At 40.0% G+C, this 22,084-nt stretch overlaps 1 protein-coding gene across 3 annotated transcripts in view; it reads right to left on the bottom strand.

Annotated features, from left to right (window-relative positions):
• TEX15 (testis expressed 15, meiosis and synapsis associated) overlaps positions 1-22,084 on the bottom strand; it is a 190,083-nt gene that overhangs the window by 18,136 nt on the left and 149,863 nt on the right. For 2 of the 3 annotated variants that reach the window (XM_075862214.1, XM_075862204.1), the window contains exons 8-10: positions 16,983-17,018; positions 9,677-15,711; positions 5,620-5,687 (exon numbers count right to left, since the gene is read on the bottom strand). In XM_075862214.1, the coding sequence (XP_075718329.1) occupies positions 5,620-5,687; positions 9,677-15,711; positions 16,983-17,018 (6,139 nt within the window). The remainder of the gene's footprint in view (positions 1-5,619; positions 5,688-9,676; positions 15,712-16,982; positions 17,019-22,084) is intronic. The other variant, XM_075862223.1, reaches the window with a different exon arrangement.

The following is a 22,084-nucleotide window of genomic DNA, read 5'->3' as shown; positions in this document are numbered from 1 at the left end:
GGTCATAAATGGCTGAGCAATTTCTCCCGAGTAAAACAATACCCCACATGTGGTCATAAATGGCTGTTTGGACACACGGCAGGGCTCAGAATGGAAAGAGTGCCATTTGGCTTTTGGAGCTCAAATCTAGCAGGAATAGTTTGCGGAAGCCATGTCGCATTTGCAAAGCCACTAAGGGGCCAAAACAGTGGAAACCCCAACAAGTGACCCCATTTTGGAAACTACACCCCTTGAGGAAATTATCTAGGGGTATAGTGAGCATTTTGACCCCACAGGTATTTTGCAGAAATTATTGGAAATAGGCAGTGAACTTGAAAATCTAAATTTTTTCCAAGAAAATGTAGGTATAGTGAGCATTTTGACCCCACAGATTTTTTGCAGAAATTATTGGAAGTAGGCTGGGAACTTGAAAATCTAAATTTTTTCAAAGGAAATGTAGGTTTAGCTTATTTTTTCTCATTTCCACGAGGACTAAAAGGAAAAAAAGCTCCACAAAATTTGTAAAGCAATTTCTCCCGAGAAAAACAATACCCTACATGTGGTCATAAACCGCTGTTTGAACACACGGCAGGGCTCAGAAGGGAAAGAGCGCCATTTGGCTTTTGGAGCTCAAATTTAGCAGGAATAGTTTGCGGAGGCCATGTCACATTTGCAAAGCCCCTGAGGGGCCAAAACAGTGGCAACCCCCCAGAAGTGACCCCATTTTGGAAACTACACCCCTTGAGGAAATTATCTAGGGTTATAGTGAGCATTTTGACCCCACAGGTTATTTGCAGAAATTTTTGGAAGTAGGCCATGAAAATCGCATTTTTTCCAAAAAATGTGGGTTTAGCTTATTTTTTCTCATTTCCACGAGGACTAAAGGGGAAAAGCTCCACAACATTTGTAAAGCAATTTCTCCCGAGTAAAACAATACCCCACATGTGGTCATAAACGGCTGTTTGGACACACGGCAGGGCTCAGTAGAGAAAGAGCGCCATTTGGAGCTTAAATTTTACAGGGATGGTTTTGGGAGCCAATGTCACATGTGCAAAGAACCTGAGGGGCCAAAATAGAGCAAACCTTACAAAAGTGACCCCATTTTGGAAACTACACCCCTTGAGGAAATTATCTAGGGGTGTAGTGAGCATTTTGACCCCACACGTTTTTTGCAAACATTTTTGGAAGTAGTAGGTGAAAATGAAAATCGAAATTTTTTCAAAGAAAATGTAGGTTTAGATATTTTTTTCTCATTTCCACGAGGCCTAAAGGAGAAAAAGCTCCACAACATTTGTAAAGCAATTTTCCAGAGTGAAACAATACCCCACATGTGGTCATAAACGGCTGTTTGGACAACCGACAGGGCTCAGAAGCGCCATTTGACTTTTGGAACCAGGATTTAGCTGGATATGTGTGTGGACGCAATGTTGCTTTTGGCATAATAAAGGGGTTAATGAAGCATGAAATTACTAATTTATGGATGTATGGTACTCCTTGAAGCAATCCTTGATACACAGACCTGTTTTTTCGGGGCAGGTTTCATAGTGGTAAATAGTGTCTTTTCTTATTCCCCTTTTGGAACACACTGCACCTTTTTTGTGCTCTTCCCTTCTTTGCAATTTGGGGCACTTCATTGGGGAAATGTTGCCCTGGTAAAAATACGTGGACCATCGCTACCAGCAGATGTGCTTGTGCCCTCCCCTGCCTGGTTCCCAAATAGAAGTGCCTTGATCACCACCTCTTGAAAGTTAAGGAATGTCCCTGTCCGGCCTGCACATCGGGATAGTATGTAAGCGTTATACAATGCCATCTGTATAATGTGCACGGCCAGCTTTTTGTACCATGTCTTTGTTTTCCGTAGGGCAATATAAGGGTATGCCCAGACGTGGCAGAGTTCCTGTGATTGGCTGCAGCCGTCACTTGGACTGAAACGTCATCCTGGGAGGCCGGACTGGAGGAAGAAGCAGGGAGTTCTCGGTAAGTATGAACTTCTATTTTTTTTTACAGGTTGATGTATATTGTGATCGGAAGTCACTGTCAAAGGTGCTGAAACAGTTACTGCCGATCGCTTAACTCTTTCAGCACCTTGGACAGTGACTATTTACTGACGTCGCCTAGCAACGCTCCCGTAATTACGGGTGCACACACGTAGTCACCCATAATTACGGGTGCCCCATTGACTTCCTCAGTCTGGCTGTAGACCTAGAAATACATAGGTCCAGCCAGAATGAATAAATGTCATGTTAGTAAAACCAATACGCTCCGCAGCACACATAACATCTGCGGACTTCATTGCAGAATTTTGACTCTCCATTGAAGTCAATGGAGAAATTCCGCAATGAGTCCGCAACAAGTCCGCTACAGTCAGTGTATGCTGCGGACACCAAATTCCACACCGCAGCCTATGCTACGCAGCGGAAATGTCCGCAATGTGTAAATGAACCCAACCACAAAGCTGTGGAAGGCAATGGAGAAACGTGTACGCTGCGGGTTTCCGCTGCGGACTGTCCGCAGCGGAATTCCAGAGCAATTCCGCCAGGTCTGGTCATGCCCTTAGGCTTCAGTACTTGATCAGAGAGATCAACCCCGGCCATGTACTTATTGTAGCCCTGGATGCAATTTGGCTTCAGGGTCACTGTGGTGGTACCTCGTTCAGGGACAGGGGTGCTGCCGCTGCCATCAATTGTGGTCAATATAAGGACATCCCTCTTGTCCTTATATTTGACGAACAGAATGTTCTTGCTGCATAGTTCCCTGCTCTCACCCCTTCTGAGGCTTTGGCTAAGCAGTATTTTAGGGAGGCCTCTCTGATTTTTGCGCATAGTAACGCATGCTACAGTACTTCTGGCAGAAAGGCACCTAAATACTCTCACACAGTTTGTACAATTTAATTCCATACCTTGCCTTCTTATTGGGCAGGTATTGGTGGAATTTAAGCCTCCCCTTAAAATGAACAAGGGACTCGTCTATGGAAATATATTTATCAGGGGTGTACACTTGTGAAAATTTGGTGCAGAAATGATCAATGAGTGGCCTGATTTTAAATAGACGGTCAAATGTGGGGTCGTCCAGGGGCGGGCACTGTGCATTATCATTATAATGCAAGAATTTTAAAATCGCTTCAAAGCGAGTCCGGGACATGGCCATACGGTAAATTGGGGTGTTGTACAAAATATCCACACTCCAGTATTGCCTAACCTCTGGCTCCCTCACTAGTCCCATATGCAGCACAAGGCCCCAAAATGTCATCATTTCCGCTGCATCTACTGGGGTCCACCTAACAAATGAGGAGTTTTGGGTTAAAAATTGTTGGGCGTACAGATTTGTCTGGGCCACTATTAAGTTAATAAACTCCTCAGAGAAAAAGACCTTGAAAAAGTAAATTTCTGTGAGGCCTTCAGTCACAAACTGAATTCCTGAGCTGCCTAGAAAATCAGGAATTTAAGGCTCATCATTTTCGGGGAGTGGAGTCCACATGGGATCAATCATTGGGGTTGCCTCAGCTGCTCTCCTGGATCGCCTTTGGGGGGGTTCCTCATCACTGGAGGAGGAGGAAACTAAATGGAGTGGGGCATATTCCTCGTCTCCCTCGCTGGCCGAATCAGTGTCAGACGCAATGATGGCGTATGCCTCCTCGACTGAATATATCCTTCTAGACGATTGAGACATTTTGATTTATTACAGGGGGTTGTGTGGTGTTTTTACACGTGTAATCAACTTTTATTTTTACACAGGGGGGTGTGTGTGTGTGTGTAGTGTTTTTACACATGTATAGTGAACAGAAATTAGAAGAGAAAAAAAAAAAAAAAAGAATAGAATTTACTGTACAATCGTCAGTTAGAAAAAAACAACTAAACGTCCGTCGGTAACGGACGCTATCTATTACTAAAAAAAAACTGTAGTCTAACTAACGTGCTACAGTAAAATTAGGCTCTAAAAATGTACTGGACGAACGTCAGTAAAAAAACAACTGAACGTCTGTCAGTAACTGATGCTATATATTACAAAAAAACCTGTAGTCTAACTAACGTGCTGCAGTTAAACTAGGGTCTAAAAAAACAACTGAACGTCCATCTATTACTAAAAGAACTGTAGTATAACTGAACTACGGTAAATTTCTACTAAAAAAGTTGCTAGATATATCTATCTAGATCTAAAACTAAATGAACGTTTCTAACGCTGGCGTATGCTACCCTAACTCCCTACCTACAAGCTACACCTAACTACTATTATATTTTACATTTTATAGTGTATTAAAAAAAAAACCTAAGAGAGAAAAAAAAGACCTAAAAAAACTTGCGTCAACAAATTACCACAGATTCTGATAACTAATCAGCAGTCTGTGGCCGCAGGGTGCACACAGGTAGATCGTGCAAATTTATAATTGGAAAAAAATGACAAAAATAAAAGATTCCTGGACCAAAAGTTGAGCACAAATGCCGATCAGTGATGGCGGTCATTGATCAGCGGTCACAGGACCCACACAGGTAATTGGTGTGGGTGAAAAAAGGTACAAAGAAAGAACCTGCGGAAAAAAAAACCACGGATGCTGATCAGTGATGGCGGTCACTAACCAGCACTTCGCGGCTGCAGTTAGATGGTGAGGGAGATGGTGCACATAAAAAAATAAAATAAATCCTGCGCCAAAAATTGAGCACAGATGCTGATCAGTGATGGTGGTCACTGATCAACGCTCAGTGGGCACAGGACTCGGACAGGGAGGGGGTGGGAAAGGGGGTGTAGATTGGGACAGGGAGGGGGTAGATTGGGACAGGGAGGGGGTGGATTGGGACAGGGAAAAGGACAGGCAAAGGGCCAAAAAAATCTGTCTGATCACAACAACAAAAAAAAGACTGCTGGTGATCAGACAGAAGTAGCAAGATAGGACACTTTTTTATACAGTAGTGCAGATCACACTACAAATCCCAGCAAAGCCTCAGCAGACAGTCTCTCAACCGGTCTGCACGCTGCCTCAAACTGGAATGGCGGCGTGCAGAGTGGTCTTTATGTTCAAAACACCCCCCGGTGCTCTCATTGGTCGGTTATTACAGACCGACCAATCAGAGCGCTCCTAGAGGTGGCATCACTGCCACCTCCCTAGGTGACATTGGTGGCGATGGGTGTTGTCTTAGACAGAACCAATAGCCACTATCTAACTGTGCCCTGTGACTCCAGGGCAGTTTTAACAAAAATGCCTGCTATTGGCCGGTCAGAATTGGCTGAACAAATGCAGCGATCGCCGATGCGGGGGGGGGGGGGGGCGAAACGGCACCCTGGGCGAGTAGTAGAGATGGCCTGCAGCCATCTTTACTTTGTCACGGTGCAATTAGCACCGATGACCGTTTCCCGTTGCGCAGTACCTATACGGCATTTTGCGGGAAGCACCTACCGACAGCGCCGTATATATACGGCGGATGCCGGGAAGGGGTTAAAGATATTAATAATACATTGTCACAAATTTTATGTAGACTATACAGCATTTTTTCTCATATATTTGGAAAGGGCATGACTTGTAAATTTACGATTTGCAAAAACAGAAGCCAAATGGACTTGGAAATTACATATCAATGAAAAATATTACCTTGATGTATGTTTATTTCACAATACAAGCATAAAAATGTAAAAGCATAATAACAATACCTTACGTCAGACTTCACTTGACTTTTTTCTTTCTCTTTTAAAGAAGCCTTTTGAGGTGATGTTAGAACCTGCAAACAACCAGCAAATACACCAAACAAATTTGTTTTATAATACATAATATTTTAAAAGTTCAATAGATAGTTAGAATAGCATATAATATAGCACCTTTCCCAGGGGCGTAGCTAAAGGCTCTTGTGCACCAGTGTAGAAGTCCTTCTTGGGCCCCCCCCCCAACTTCTTCTCATGGCCGACGGGCCACAGCTTTCAGCTGCATTGCTGGGTCTCCTAAGTGACCCAACGATGCAGCACTAGCAGCCAGGGGCATCGCTAAGGTCTTAAAATGTCAGAGGCAATAGCCCCAATACATATATACCCCCACAAAAAAAGAATTATGTGCGTGTGTATATATATATATATATATATATATACAGGATATCTATCGCACAACGACCCCTATAGCTATGGATAGGATAAGATACAGTGGCTCAGCAGACTTTATTCCATATTATAGGCTTAGATATAGGGCCCAGCTCGCTTACATTGCGACTCCAGCGCTGGACCCAAGAAAGGTAAGTATAATAATTGCTTTTTTATGTGTTACTCATTTTTTTTTGGTGTGTTTGTGATTTGTTACAGGTTCAGTTGTTGGACTACTTCGGATTCGAGGACTCTTTCGATGACGGCACTTTCTTTATTCCCCAAAAATGGTTAACGAGGGTTCGTGTTTTTTTTTTAATTTCAATAAATATTTTTTCTGTCTTCCTATTTTTTTTTAACTTTATTACTACTGTCTTAGTAATTGCCACTGGGTGATTGACAAAGTTCATTACTAAGGCGGGGGTTAATGTTAGCCATTGAAAAAGCTAGCACTAACTCCCATTATTACCCTGGTACCCACTGCCAGCAAGGGTACCAGGAAGAGCAAGGTGCGATCCAGTACCCGACAATCTGCAGCGATTGCTGGTGACTAGGGCGGCCGCAGGCTGGTATTACTAGGCTGGGAAAGGCCAGAAACCGTGGCCCCTCCCATCCTGTTAACGCCAACATGCTGTAAAGGATCTGCCAGACACAGCTTCTGTGTCGACGCCTGTGGTTAATCAGTCTGCATCTGCTCCTAGGTCTGATAGAGTGACTCGATCTGCTACAACTCAGGCTGGTAGGCTGAGGAGTGGGAGAACCTATCACAGCCTGGCCAGACGGAGCTAGCTCCCGCCCTCGGTCTATTTATACCTTCATTTCCTGCTCTTCCTTTGCCTGTGATTCTGTCTGGTTTCCTGGCTCTGCTGTTCCTGCTAGTACTATTGAGCTCTGCTTCAAATTGACCCTGGCTTTACGGACTACTCTCCTGCTCTGCGTTTGGTACCTCGTACACTCCTGGTTTGACTCGGCTCGTTCACTACTCTTGTTGCTCACGGTGTTGCCGTGGGCAACTGCCCCATTTCCCTTAGCTTCTGTGTATCCTTGTCTGTTTGTCTGTCGTGCACTTATTGAGCGTAGGGACCTTCGCCCAGTTGTACGCCGTCGCCTATGACGGGCCGTGCAAGTAGGCAGGGACTGAGTGGCGGGTAGATTAGGGTTCACCTGTCTGTCTCCCTACCCTGACATTACACATGCTGTTGCTATTTTGTTTCTGGCTGGTTATGAAAAAGGGGGTTACCCCACATAGTTTTTTCCAAGCATTATTATTAGGTTTTTTTTAAATGACATGGGCTCCCCATTTTTCATAACCAGCTAGATAAAACATAGCGGCCGCAGGCTAGCATTACCAGGGTGGGAAGTCCCACGGTTTCTGGCCTTTCCCGGTCTAATAATACCAGCCTGCGGCCGTCCCAGTTCCCGGCATCACAATTATCATACTTACCTTTCCTGGGTCTGTAAGGCTGGGTTCACACGACCTATTTTCAGGCGTAAACTAGGCGTTTTACGCCTCGAATTACGCATGAAAACACGGCTCAAATACGTCGGCAAACATCTGCCCATTCATTTCAATGGGTTTGCCGACGTACTGTGCCGATGACCTGTAATTTTACGCTTCACTGTCAAAAGATGGCGCATAAAATAACGGCGTCGTCAAAGAAGTGCAGGACACTTCTTGGGACGTCATTTGAGCCGTTTTTCATTGACTTCAATGAAGAACAACTCCAAATTACGACAGTAATTGACGCCTCGCAAAACGCGAGTACGAGCAATTACGTCTGAAATGCAGGAGCTGTTTTCTCCTGAAAACAGCTCCGTAATTTCCGACGTAAATGCAGTTATCGAGTGCACATACCCTTACAATTAACGAAGCAGTGACAGCTCTAAGCGGTCATTGGTTAGTTTACATCACGTGGTCCCAGGTTATCCACAGGTCATTGGCTTACTTTTAAAAGTAGTACAATAAACTAAGGTAACCAGGCACCACGTGATGTAAACTAACCAATGACGGCGGTTTCTTTATTCTCAAAAAATGGTTAACGAGGGTTTGTGTTTTTTTTTTAATTTCAATAAATATTTTTTTCTATATCTTCGTATTTTTTTTTTACTTTATTACTACTGTCTTAGTAATGGCCACTGGGTGATTGACAAAGTTCATTACTAAGGCGGGGCTTAATGTTAGCCAGTGAAAAAGCTAGCACTAACCCCCCATTATTACCCTGGTACCCACTGCCAGCAAGGGTACCAGGAAGAGCCAGGTGCGATCCAGTACCCGACAATCTGCAGCGATTGCTGGTGACTAGGGCGGCCGCAGGCTGGTATTACTAGGCTGGGAAAGGCCAGAAACCGTGGCCCCTCCCATCCTGTTAACGCTAACATGCTGTTGCTATGTTGTTTCTGGCTGGTTATGAAAAAGGGGGTTACCCCACATAGTTTTTTCCAAGCATTATTATTATTTTTTTTAAATGACATGGGGTCCCCATTTTTCATAACCAGCTAGATACAACATAGCTGCAGCAGGCTAGCATTACCAGGGTGGGAAGGGCCACTGTTTCTGGCCTTTCCCAGTCTTATAATACCAGCCTGTGGATGTCCCAGTTCCCGGCATCACAATTATCATACTTACCTTTCCTGGGTCCGTTACAGTTAACGAAGCAGTGACAGCTCTAAGCGGTCATTGGCTAGTTTACATCACGTGGTCCCAGGTTATCCACAGGTCATTGGCTTACTTTTAAAAGTAGTACAATGAACTAAGGTAACCAGGCACCACGTGATGTAAACTAACCAATGACAGCTTACAGGTGTCACTGCTTAGTTTACAGCCCTAAATGTGCCAGAAACATGGCGCATCTCGGCACGTGCGCCACTAAAAAAACGTAATGCGGGGTCTCCTTCGGATACAAAAGAGTCCCTACACTAGGAGTTATTAGCGGTCATTAACCTACTTTCAAAAGTAGATGAATTATCACTGTTCACATCTGCTTTCGGCATTCTGTTGTTCTGTTCTGTCAGACTGGAAACAATAGCACAGAATGCTGCGCTATTGTTTCTGGTATTTTCGGCGGAATCTGCAACGGAGCCCCTAACGGAGCCTCCAACACAGATGTTAATTAGGCTTGGGAGCCTATAGGTGACGGATGCAATTGTATGGAATCCATTACAGGTATACCTTAAATGTATCCCTAGGTGAGCTCCCGACATCACTGTCCATATATGGACAATGACGTTGGAAGAAGTGCTGGAGTCCCCGGGCACTGAGCTATTGCCTAGTGGCAAATACTAATACGTGATACTGTCTGCTGGGCCCTGAATCTAAGCCTACCACATCTAAGTCTTCAGTAACTATATTTCTACAGATTGAGGGGTTTCTGAGGCTTTGCAAAGCCTGCAGCATGGTGAGGAGCATGTCATTTTTCCCTAATAATAAGATATATTATAAAGATTCATATATTCAGATGTGCTATTGATTAGCAATGGCAGGTATGCTTTGATTGTTCATAGAAAACATGGGGAAACTAAACTTTCTTGTTTTCCTAGGAGGAAAAGTACACTTTTCTACCATAGCTTTGTGGAATAACTCATTTCTAACATAGTCTTGCTTTTATGATATAATGTTCAGATAAAGTTAGGAAACACCAACCTTTTGCTTTTTGGGGCTAGAGGAAGTAGAGGCCTCTGCAGACATTTTAGTTAATATCCTTTTCCTAGTCGATTGACTATTTAGCATTTGGTATTCTTCCTGGGGTTGTCTTTGTAGGGCTTGGCTCTGCTTCTTTCTGCTATGCAGAACATGGCATGTATTGAAATCAAATATTGATATCTCTGGTGTGAAAACGAACACTTTAATGAACTCAATAGTTTTCATTATTTTCATTGTATGTGCCAATTTTCCTAAATCTTTCTTTGGCGCAGACATTAAAACTCCAAGATAGTCAGATAACTGATTGTAATTGTACTCTAGTTCTGTTAATGAGTTTCCATAATGTAGAGATGTAACAAATGGAGATAAATTGATGTATGTGGTGATGGCAGGCTGAGAAGACTTTATAAAGCTTTTGAGTTCTGAAAGCTCTGAAAGTTCTCTTGTCATTATCTGAAACGCATAGGTATAATTAACAGAATTTGAGCAGTTGGAAATTATTTCCAGTTCAGACTTTATTTCTGAAATTGTGCTGTCTATGATATATATCGCACTAGGCATGACGTTTCCTTCCAAAAAGGACTCCATTCTATATTGGTTGCTGATCAGGTCTGAGAATAGAGACGGATCATACCAGAGTAACCCTCTTGATCTCATTTGGCTCCGTTTTGAAGCCATTAGACAATTAAGGAAGTGTAATGTTTCATATGTCATTGCTAAGTCAACATATGCTTCCACAGCTTCAGGCTTTAAAAGAGTGGTACATTTGTCCTGTCTTTCAGCCATATCTAGAACATTAGCCTCTTGAATTAGGACTTCATCCACAACACACTCCTGTAAGATCTGGAAGCATTTACTCTGGAATTCGAGATGCTGATTGCAGTCCTGAATCATCTTTTTTAACACACTAGATTCTGCACACCGAGCTTGATCAATGATTTTTCCAAAGAAGAATACCCCCTGCTTTTCAAAGACTTCATGACTTGTGTTTCGATTCCAGATATCACTTGAAGGGCTCTCTTTGGTGTTCGTTGGTTGCTCATATTGTACACAATAAACTTCATATAACTTTGACAAAGCAGTGCTGTTTATTTGACCCATTAACTCCTTAGTAATTGTCTTTTGGCCACCATATTTTTTTTTTTCATTGAAAGCCATAACTTTGGCGGCATCAAAGACTAAGTGTTCAATACCAAAGAGTGAAAGCTGTATACTTGTAGACACAGAGGTCTTAATGTTATCAATTTTTGCCGAGATCACTTCTAGTAGGCCGAGTGCATGTTCCTTCTTTCCTGGATCATATTTATTATTAAGGTTAATAAAGCTATTTATAATCTCTAAAGTGCTTTTTTGCATGTCTGTCAGGTCATCTATTGTATCTCCAAGATGTACTCCGCAGCTGAAAGGAACAGACAGTGAAAACGCGGCATGGTCAGAGTCATTCTTTAGAACGTCTTCACATTCTTGCAGTTCTCTCTTGTATTTTAGGTATACATAGTAACAACTATCTTTTTCATTGATTGCCTGTAGAAACTCAGACAGTTGATCATAATGATTCTCCAGTGTATCTAATGAGCTAAGCTTTAATTTTTCTTGAAAGGCTAAATAAAAATGTGATTGCTGTTGATAGCCAGATTCTCCCGTAAGTAGTTCTGTATAGAGGGACCTATCGTACCATAAAAGACTACGAAATGTAGGTCTTCCTTCAATATAGTGCATCCTGTTCTCAACAAACTGGCAGGTTTCCATTATCATTTGCAATTCAAGAAACGCCTCTATAGCTTGGGGTTTTAAAGTACACCTGAAACATGCTTTTAGATTTCCTTTAACAAACAATCTCCTGTTTGCGATCACATCTGTCAAAACACAGCGTTGCTTCTTTTCAAAAGCTTTAACAAAAGTAGGAATCATTCTCTGGCACATCGATTTGCAGTTTTGCAATGACATTAAGGAATCTGTCTCATTGGCTTTTTGCAAAATATCTGATAATTTACCCAGTAATAAACTGTTCGTTTCTGCACCCTGTGATGTCATAGGTGGGAATTCTTTGATTTGTTTTCCTTTCAGCTGATTCTTCTCATTAACTGTATGTGGTTTTTCATTTGAACATTTAGATGTTGATATGGTAAGTGAAGAACTCCGCTTCCTGACTTGAGAGAACATGCGTTTTGAGGCATGTCTCCTTTTACGTCCACCATCACGCACTAGACACTCTTTACCAATTGTTTCACAGTTCACAACATGCTTTTCTTTGACATCAGAAGGTGATTTCAGAGAAGAAACCACTGGTACAGTGTTTTCTTTATCTGATACAATAACACTGGAAAACACAGAATGATCTTCAGGATTTTCAGGGGAGCAAATGGTTACTTTGCAAGGAGGTGAAATTTTTGTTGCTGAACTGCCATCTACTTTGGTCTGCTGCGAATCTTGGACAGATGCTCCATTGATCATCACTTGAGTTGATTCCGTTAGACATTTTCTGTCTGCTGTTGGAGACTTCTGTACCTCAGCAGCTTTCATATTTGGAGAGGAATCTTCAGTCTGTAAAATTTGACTGCTTGTACTCTCAACCTGTTCTTTCCCATTAACACTGTGATTTTCCTGTACACTGGAGGTCTTGGACAAATTTCGCCTCTGCCCAGCTTTTGCCACAAGTTGCAGAGATTTTTTGACCCTTTTATGTGCTTTTCTTAAGTGCAGTATAGCTCGGTCTAATTTTTTGGATATGCGCTTGTTCCTACATTTGGGAATTTCATCAGACAGCATACCTAAAACCACTTTAATATTTTCTTCTGACTGAGAGAACTTGTGAATCCTTCTAGTAGATTTTTTAACGAGTACTGAAGGTATTCTTTTTTTATTCAGCCTCTTCATCACTGTAGGAAGCTCCAGTTTGTTCAAGGTTTTAACACTATCCAAATTGTTATCAACCACTGTCTGAGATGAAGCTTGACTATAGGTGAGTGTTTTCTCACAAGGTTGAACACTGCTATCCACTTTTATAGAAAGCGGATCAAGGTTATCCTTCAGAAAATTTTCACTATCTTCCAAAATTGGAGATAATGTAGCAATCGGAATTCCTGGGACAGAATCTGTTATTTTGTGATCTTGAAGTCCATCATTAAAACACTCAAATGTTTTATTCATTGCTTTCCCGGATGGCTGAATTTCTCCAACTGTATTGTTGATAAAAACATCTGCACAGAAATAATGATCATTTGTTATAGTAATTTCCATATCAGGAAAGACTCTCAAGCCACTTGGCTCCTTTTCTCGTCTTAATGAACTGCTTTGAAATGTTCCTGGCGTTGCATTAACTTTTTCAAGTTCCATTCCGAAAATACCATTCCAGTCTATATGGTTCTCTAACTCTGTCACAAAACACAAATCTTCACCGGACACATCTTCAAGTGTATTTTTTGGAAATGCCATAGCTTGGTTTCTCATCTTCTTTGAATGTGGAGATTGCTGTGCCTTGTCTATACAAATGTCTTTGGCAACTACATCTAAATCGGTACTGGGCAAGCATGCCTTTGCAGGACTGAGAACTATTGAACTAGATTGCATTGGATGTAAACTTTTGGTTCTACACTCCTCCCTTCTGCGGTTCTCGCTACTGATTTTGTCAGATGAATGTAAAACAAAACTGTCCTTTTCATTTGCAGTCTTTGTATATAAACCATCCGTTAAGCTTTCAAGTGTATAAATATCATCATGTCTATCTGATGTTATCTGTTTAGATGTGGCAGTAGTTACTTTTTTATACTCCTCAGCTTTCTCTGTAACGTCTTTGGGCACATACAGTTCACGTCTTTCCTTTTCAGATTTCTTGCATCTCACTTTGGCTTTCTGATATTTTATCTTCTCATGAAGTGCTGAAGTTGAAACAAACTTATGTGGATTTGGAATGTCATCAATACTTGCGGGTTTCTTATAATGAAGTGCCATATTTGTTTCAGTTGGAATCTTGTGGGGATTTTTAACTGGTTGGCCTTGACTCTTCTTATTTTGTGTTACTTTTTCCCTGGTATGGTGTTGTGTAGCTTTATATATTCTATCCTTATCTGGACCAGACCTTTTTATTTTTATACCAGTAACAGATTCTTTGCCATTCATCAGAAGTTTTGTTTTGTTAGCCACTGAAAATCTATCTTTCAAAAACATTTTTTTAGAACGCAAAACCTGATTTTTGTAATAGTCAATTAAACTAGTTTTCCTTGCAGCAGCTTTGTTTTTCAGCATTGTGTGTTGAGAGATGCACTTATTACCTCTAGATTTACCTCTATTTTCATTGGAGCTCAATGTAGTAAGAGAGCTTGAATCCTCGACTTGCGTTTGCAAACTAGATGTTTTTGGTAAAGACTTAATCCCTTCATCTTTTTCATTCTCATTACATGACAAAAATGATGAACTTGCAGTATCTTTGTTTCGTGGCTTTGTTTTTTTAGACACGCACTCATTGATTTTCCTAGTGTAGTTTAATGTATTTAGAGACTTAGATTCAGATACTTGAGTTTGCTGATTTTTTTCAGCTCTTATCTGGTTTGTATGTATTTTGTAGAATCTATCATGCTTGCACACTTTTTTGGAATGTTCTACTTTCTCTTCACTGGATATATTTGGTAAAGACTTGATCTTATATTTTTCTTTAAATGACGCTCTTGCAGTGTCTTTGTTTTTTAGTTTTTGAGAAATGTGCCTATCACTTTCAGATATCCCTCCATTTTTACCAGTTTTCTTAGAATAGTCTAATGAAATGAAATCAGATACATGACTTTTTTTAGTCTCCAACTGACTTGCACATATTTTGTAGAGTTTATCATTGCTGCACACTTTTTTGGGAAGCTCCGTTTTCTCTTCACTAAATGAATTTGGTAAAGAAACAATCCCTGCCTCTCTTTCCTTTTCATTTAATGACAAACCTAATGTCCTTGCACTGTCTTTGTTTTTTGGCTTTGGAGACATGCATCTACGGTCTTCAGATTTTCCTCCATTTTCAGTGGCTTCCCTAGTGTAATCTAATGACATAAAATCAAATACACGAGTTTGCTGACTTGAACATATTTTGTAAAGTTTATCATTGCTGCACAGTTTTTTGGGAAGCTCCATATTCTCTTCACAGGAAGTATTTAGTAATGGCGCAATCCCTGCCATACTTTCCTTTGAATTTGATGACAAATATAATGTACTTCCAGTATCTTTGTTTTTTATTGGGTTTGACATGCGTCTATTGTCTACAGATTTTACTCCATTTTCACTGGTTTCATTAGAGAAGTTTGACGTACTAGGTGACATGGAATCCGCAAATTCTTTTTCTGGACTCTTTTTGGTTGTTAACTCATTAGAAGTTGTATCAAATAATTTGTTATATAAGGACAGTTTTGTGGAATGCTCTGCTTTCTCATCACCGAATATGTTTGGTAAAGACTCAATATCTGAATCTTTTTCCTTTTCACTGTAATTCAAAAATGATGAATATTTCTTTAATTTCTTCACAAATGAAGTCATGGCAATGCTATCATGAAGACGCCTCTCTTCGAAACTTAAGTACAATGATGTTTTATTGATACTATTTTCCCAGGTGCCAGCATCTTCTTTACTAGGATTATTTTCAATGTTACAAGACACCTCATTTTCAAAAACAACACTGTGTTGGTTTTGTTGACCAACCGGTTCTACAGTTTCTTGATCACTTCGTTTTAAGAGTCTTGGATCTTTCATTGATTTGGACGTAATTACCATGCATGAAGCTATTAGACCCTCTAAAGCAACATTGTACTGTTGAAGGGATATGCTTAGATCAGGAACAGTAATATTGTTCTGGAACACAGGTGATTTCTCAAGAACAGCACAACTTTGTTCTGTATTTGTAACAGGAATAGAAGGTACTTCTTTATCTGAGACATTGTTCTGGTTGAGCTCTACTTCAGATGTTTCTACCAATGGTGGATGAACACTTTTAAATATAACAGTGGCTTCTTTGCCTTTTCCAATTCGCTTGACAACTGTGCAATTTGCAAGCGTAGTGTTTCCTGTATGGCAATAAAACACAAAACAAATAGCATAAATTAGTATTCTGTATTTTGTGCAGATACAAAAAAGGCACATTTATTATAGAAGAGTCGAGGAACACCTTGTTAGCTAATTATATATATGGGTTACATGTGGCACAATCCTGTTTTCAAATCAGCTGTTGGATTATGCTATATTTTTAAATAAATATAGCATATAACATGTAAGCTTATATAATGTTGAAGTAATAACATGGAGGGACTTAATATAGGTCCTGATTACGGAATAAACACTGATTTATAGACAATTCTTACATGTACAAAGTGTACATAGTATTAAAGCGGATTTGTAAGGTCTCCTATACTATTCCATCTGCTAGCATATGATAGAGGGGGAGCTGCTGAGCTTAGAAAAATAGTTTTCTATGGTTTGATTAAGTATTATTTTTATGTAAAAAGCTGTTAAAATGCTGCCAGTTTGTATAGCCTGTAAATCCTGCTTTCCCCTTCCCACACAGAGTGATTGATATCTCTCCCTGTATACACTCATATAAATAAAGCTGTAAATCACTATGTGGATAGAGGAAAGCAGGGCCCACAGGCTATCTTTGAGTCCTGCCAGCCTTTAAAGGGAATCTGTCCTGTCTTGTGTGTCAGACACACACACACACACACACACACACACACACACACACACACACACACGCTAAAACCACTAGATAGTGGTACCGAGAGACAATTTTTAACATACTTGAGTCAGCTTTCTGGTTAAAAGCAACACTCTGGAAATTAAAATATGCTTAAAGGGAACATGTCAGCTGTTTTGAGGTCTCAAAAGTGCTGACAGGGTGATATAGGCGAGGGGAAGGGCATTTTTAACTTACCTTTTTCCTCGGTCATGAAAGTTGCATGACCAAGAAACAGACATTTGATTTCCCCGGCGCAGCTGTCGCAAGTGCCACTCTCTGCTATGAGTTACAGCTCTAGTGGCCAATCAGGAGACTGCTAAAGCGGTCAATCAGAGCAGAGAGGCGGGGCTTGCATAATGATAGTTTTTCTAAATATGATCATCAAAAATGATCGTTTTTCTAAATAAAAAAACTGCTGTGATCTACATTACAGCGCCGATCACATCATGTACAATATAGGGCACTTATAATGTGGTGACAGTGCGCAGTGCCTCTTTAAAGGCTATGGACACCTTCCCACTGAAATTTTTTTAATTGTTCATTTGCTTCCTAAATGCAAAATAAAGCAACTTTCTAAATAATCGTAAATTAAAAATTTCTGACCATTTGGTTGCTGTAGAGTCTGTGTAACTTCTTTACCTAGTAGGAGAAAAAGGAATTTGAGGCAGCACAGCCAAATAAGTGAAAAAATGAACCTATTTATTCCACACGCAACATTTCAGCTATGTGTGAGCCTTTCTCAAGCATAACAGTGTAACAAAGTGGACAAACATATATGTTCAACAATTACCAATCTCATTAAAGACATATCATGTAAAAAGTGATTAAAAAAAATACAACATTTCATATATAATAAAATACAATGTGATCAAATGGAAATACATACACATTCGTGAATAGGTATTGAATAAAATATAATATATATATATAGTGTTATTATATTGTGTAAATAAGGTCAATCAATAAGATCAACAGCACACGTAGAGACAAACGTGAATAGCTTAACCCCTTAATGACCAGGCCATTTTGCACGTTAATGACCAAGCATTATTTTTTGTTTTTTCACGGTGACATTCCAGTCGTCGTAACTTTTTTTTTATTCAATCGACATAGCCGTATAAGGGCTTGTTTTTTGCGGGACGAGTTGTATTTTGTAATTGCACCATTTTTAGATGCTTATAATATACCGATTAACTATTATTAACTTTATTTTAGGAGAGAATTGGAAATAAGCACCTATTCGCATTGATTTTCACGTTATAAATTTACGCCGTTTACTATGCAGCGTAAATCACATGTTAACTTTTTTCTATGGGTCGGCACGATTAAGGGGATACCAAATATGTAAAGGTTTTATATGTTTTCCTACGTTTGCCCAATAAAAACCCTTTTAGAAAAAATTTACTTGTTTTTGCATCGCCGCATTCCAAGAGCCGTAACTTCTTTATTTTTCGGTCAATGTGGCCATATGTGGGCTTGATTTTTGCAGGCCAAGGTGTAGTTTTCATTAGTACAATTTTGGGGTACATAGGACTTATAGATTAACTTTTATTTAATTTTTTTATGGGGGGAATGGGAGAAAAGAGAGAATTTTGACGTTGTGTTTTGCGTTTTTTTTGGACACCGTACATACGGCGGTTTAATTAATGTATTCATTTTATTGTTCAAGTCTTTACGATCGCGGGGATACCATATATGTGTATGTGTTATTTGTTTTGACACTTTTACTAAATAAAACCACTTTTTGGGCAAAAAATAATTATAGTAAAAATTGTTTTATTTTATTTTGACTGTAAATTTTTTTATTTTCTTGTCTCAAACTTTATTTAACTGCTTTACATTTTTTTTTTTTTTTAGTCCCACCAGGGGACTTCACTATGCGATCTGCTGATCGCATATATAATGCTTTGGTATACTTAGTATACCAAAGCATTATTGCCTGCCAGTGTAAAACTGACAGGCAATCTATTAGGCCATGCCTCCGTCATGGCCTAATAGGCATTTGCTGAAGGCAAACCTGGGGGCCTTTGTTAGGCCACCGGCTGCCATGGAAACCCAACGGCGCCCCGCGATTTCTTTGCGGGGGCACCATAGGGAGCTATTGACAGCGGCATCTAATGGGTTAAACTTCCGGAATTGGAGGGCACTTAGATTCCGGCAGTTGCGGCAGGGGCCAGGCTGTGTATAACAGCCGTGCTCCAGCCGCTGATCGCGTTGGTACAATGGCAGTACCCACGCGATCAGAGGACGGATATATCCGTCCTTTTGGAGAACTAACTCCTGAACAGGACGGATATATCTGTCCTTCGTCGTAAAGGGGTTAAAAACAGGTGTATAAGATATACGTGATTTAAAAAGCATTACTTCACCATCACTGGGAGAAATGTCTGCATCCTATACTGTCTACTGCGCATGTCTATTAACTATAATACGTCTAGTATAACGTCTGTGCGCGTCTTGACGTAATACGTCATTACGAGCATGCGTTTTTACATCCCCGAATATAATGGGTGCTATCTTAAATAAGGGCATAGCCACTGCATATCCCTGTACATCCACGATAAATGGACTGAAAACATTGAATGAAATTCTACATGGGTAAGCGCCCATCTTGGGACACCTAAGTTCATAAAAATTATGTCAATACTGGTCACCATCTTGGTACACTTCCCAACGTAATAGCAAACTATACCAGAAAGGAATTAGTCTAATAATTTAACTGTTGCTGTATGCTTGAAAAAGGCTCTCACTGAACTGAAACGTTGCGTGTGGAATAAACAGGATCATTTTTTCACTTATTTGGCTGTGCTGCCTCAAATTCCTTTTTCTCCAACTTTGAAGGCTCATTGGATTGTGACCCAAGAGGCGTGCACCCAACTCTATTCACTTGTCCGGTGCTACTGATCGTTGTCTTCACATAGTAGGTGTACTGCAAATTCTAACTTAAATCCGTTAGTGCTCTTCTGACGGCTGACTCAATTGCTCTGACCCCTTCCCTCTCTGTGTCAGGCATAGCAACAGGGAGGCGGAGGAGGTTCTACACAGCAGATCAGAGTGTGGAGAAAGCATCTTGATAGCATGAGTGATCTTTCCCACATCAGTCCCCTGTTCTTTCCTCCCTATCTACACTGTGATACTGACAGATACTGATCTGCTGTGTATAACCCCCATCCTTCCTACTTCTATCTCTAAGGGTATGTGCACACACAAAATTAAAAATGTCTGAAAATACGGAGCTGTTTTCAAGGGAAAACAGCTCCTCATTTTCAGACGTTTTTTTTTTTCTTCAAAGTCGCGTTTTTAACGGCCGTTTTTCTATAGAGTCTATGAAAAACGGCTCCAAAAATGGCTGAAGAAGTGACATGAACTTCTTTTTAGCGGGCGTTTTTTTACGCGAAACAGAACGCCGTTTTTCCCATTGAAATCAATGGGCAGATGTTTGGAGGCGTTCTGCTACCGTTTTTCAGCCGTTTTTTCGGCCGTTTACGGCACGAAAAACGGACAAAAATAACCCGTGTGAACATACCCTCACACTGAGAAAAGGGAGGGGTAGAGCAACTGAGTCAGTTGTCAGGAGAAGTGAAGTGACAGATTTGAGTTAGAATTTGCAAGACATCAGATGTCTACAGGAGTTAAGGACTAAGTCTATTTTGGCCTTGTGGACACAGCCGATTTTTGCAAATCTGACATGTGTTACTTTATGTGGTAATAACTCCAGAATGCTTTTCCCTATCCAAGTGATTCTGAGATTGTTTTCTCGTGACATGTTGTACTTTATGATACTGAAAAAATTTGGTCGTTAAATTTAATATTTATTTGTAAAAAACAACAAAATGTAGAGAAAATTTGGAAAAATCTGCATTTTTCTAAATTTTAATGTGTCTGCTTGTAAAACAGATAGTAGTACCACACAAAATAGTTACTAGTTTACATTTCCCATAAGTCGACTATATGTTTGCATCGTTTTTTGAACGTCCTTTTATTTTTCTAGGACGTTACAAGGCTTAGAACTTTAGCAGCAATTTCTTACATTTTCAAGAAAATTTCAAAAGGTTATTTTTCAGGGACCAGTTCGGTTCTGAAGTGGCTTTGAGGGCCTTATATATTAGAAAGTCCCCATAAATCACCCCATTTTAAAAACTGCACCCCTCAAAGTATTCAAAACAGCATTCAGAAATTATTTGAACCCTTTAGGCGTCTCACAGGAAATAAAGCAAAGTAGAGGTGAAATTTACAAATTGCAATTTTTGTTACGAAATTCATTTGTAATACAGTTTTTTCTGTAACAACAAAGGTTTTACCAGAGAAACGCAACTCAATACTTATTGCCCAGATTCTGCAGTATTTAGAAATATCCGTTTCTTCTGTGTTCAGTAATATCTCTACTTTGGCCATAGTCTGCTGCCTAGCCACACGATAGGGCCCCAAAATATAAATCATCCCCAGAAGTTACTCCATTTTGAAAACTATACCCCATAAACTATTCATCTAGGGATGTAGTGATAAAAGTTTTTAAAGCGGAAAATTATTGGGGTTAGATGTAAAAAAAAAAAATGGAAATGTGCCATTCTGTTACAGCATATATAAATGGCATGTATTCCCACAATTTATTCCTTTACTCTGTTACTCCTATGTTTAGAAATATGCTGCGTTTCTGGGGGATCAAACAATAGAGGAGCGCCAATTTTTACTGGTTACTGCATGACCATATAATGCCAACAAAGCTGTTGACCATCAAACATAGTCCTGGTTTGATATATAGTAAGTTAGCAAGCAAGTAAAAATTGTCCTGTAGTGAAGGGCAATCTATCTAAAAATTGGAGGAAAAAAATAGATACAACCGTGTTGAAACTAAAGCGTGTTCACAGGATGAAAGAACAGTTGCAGGGAAATATATTCATCATCTTTTTTGAAAGGGACTGGTTGTACAACGCCTCTTTAGCACCATCAATCACTATATGAGAGACGGACGTGCCAAGTGACGTTGGCACACCATAACAGGTCCCTGCCCGGCAAGGTAGGAACTGAAATATTCGCAAAACAACCTGTCACCTGCAGAATATTTAAGGGGCAATGTCCAACTCCGTAAATATGGATAGTAAAGGACCACCAGTCCCCAAAGTATTGTGAGCTTTACTAGAAGTTTTGTCGGTTTTAAGAGGTCAGTGAAGAAACAGAATAGAACTATCTAGAGTCCATACTGTATTGATCATGAACAGCTTGATATCCTCCAAAAAAAAAAAATGCAAGATGCCCATATCACCAGTTATGAGAATAAATGTAACAGCTGAATGTGCCAGAATATGGTCATAATAACAGGCAAAGACAAGCAAAAATATAAAAACCTCAGTTTTTTAAAAGATATGATAATTATTCACTTCTCAAGGTATTCATCTAGTGGTGTAATAAGAATTTTTAAAGCACAAGGGGTTGTCAGAAATGTATGAGGTTGTAGAGAGTAACAATTGTTATTTTTTTCACGTGTCAGTTAGTTACATTTTATTGCAGTTGGTAACAATAGAGAAACAAATGTCTGTTCTGCTTTTTTCTGTAGTACAGAAATATTCTGTATGTTTTATTCATCTAGGGGTGTAATGAGAATTTTTAGTTTTGTTTAGTTATTTTGTGTTCAAGTTTGTAATGGGCAATAAAGCAAGTGGCATAAGGATAAATTTATAAAATTAAAAGGGGCAAAAGTGGCAGTG

Source organism: Rhinoderma darwinii, chromosome 1, assembly GCF_050947455.1.
Source record: "Rhinoderma darwinii isolate aRhiDar2 chromosome 1, aRhiDar2.hap1, whole genome shotgun sequence".
NCBI classification, from domain to species: Eukaryota; Metazoa; Chordata; class Amphibia; order Anura; family Rhinodermatidae; genus Rhinoderma; species Rhinoderma darwinii.
This window is presented reverse-complemented; position numbering and strand designations above follow the sequence as displayed.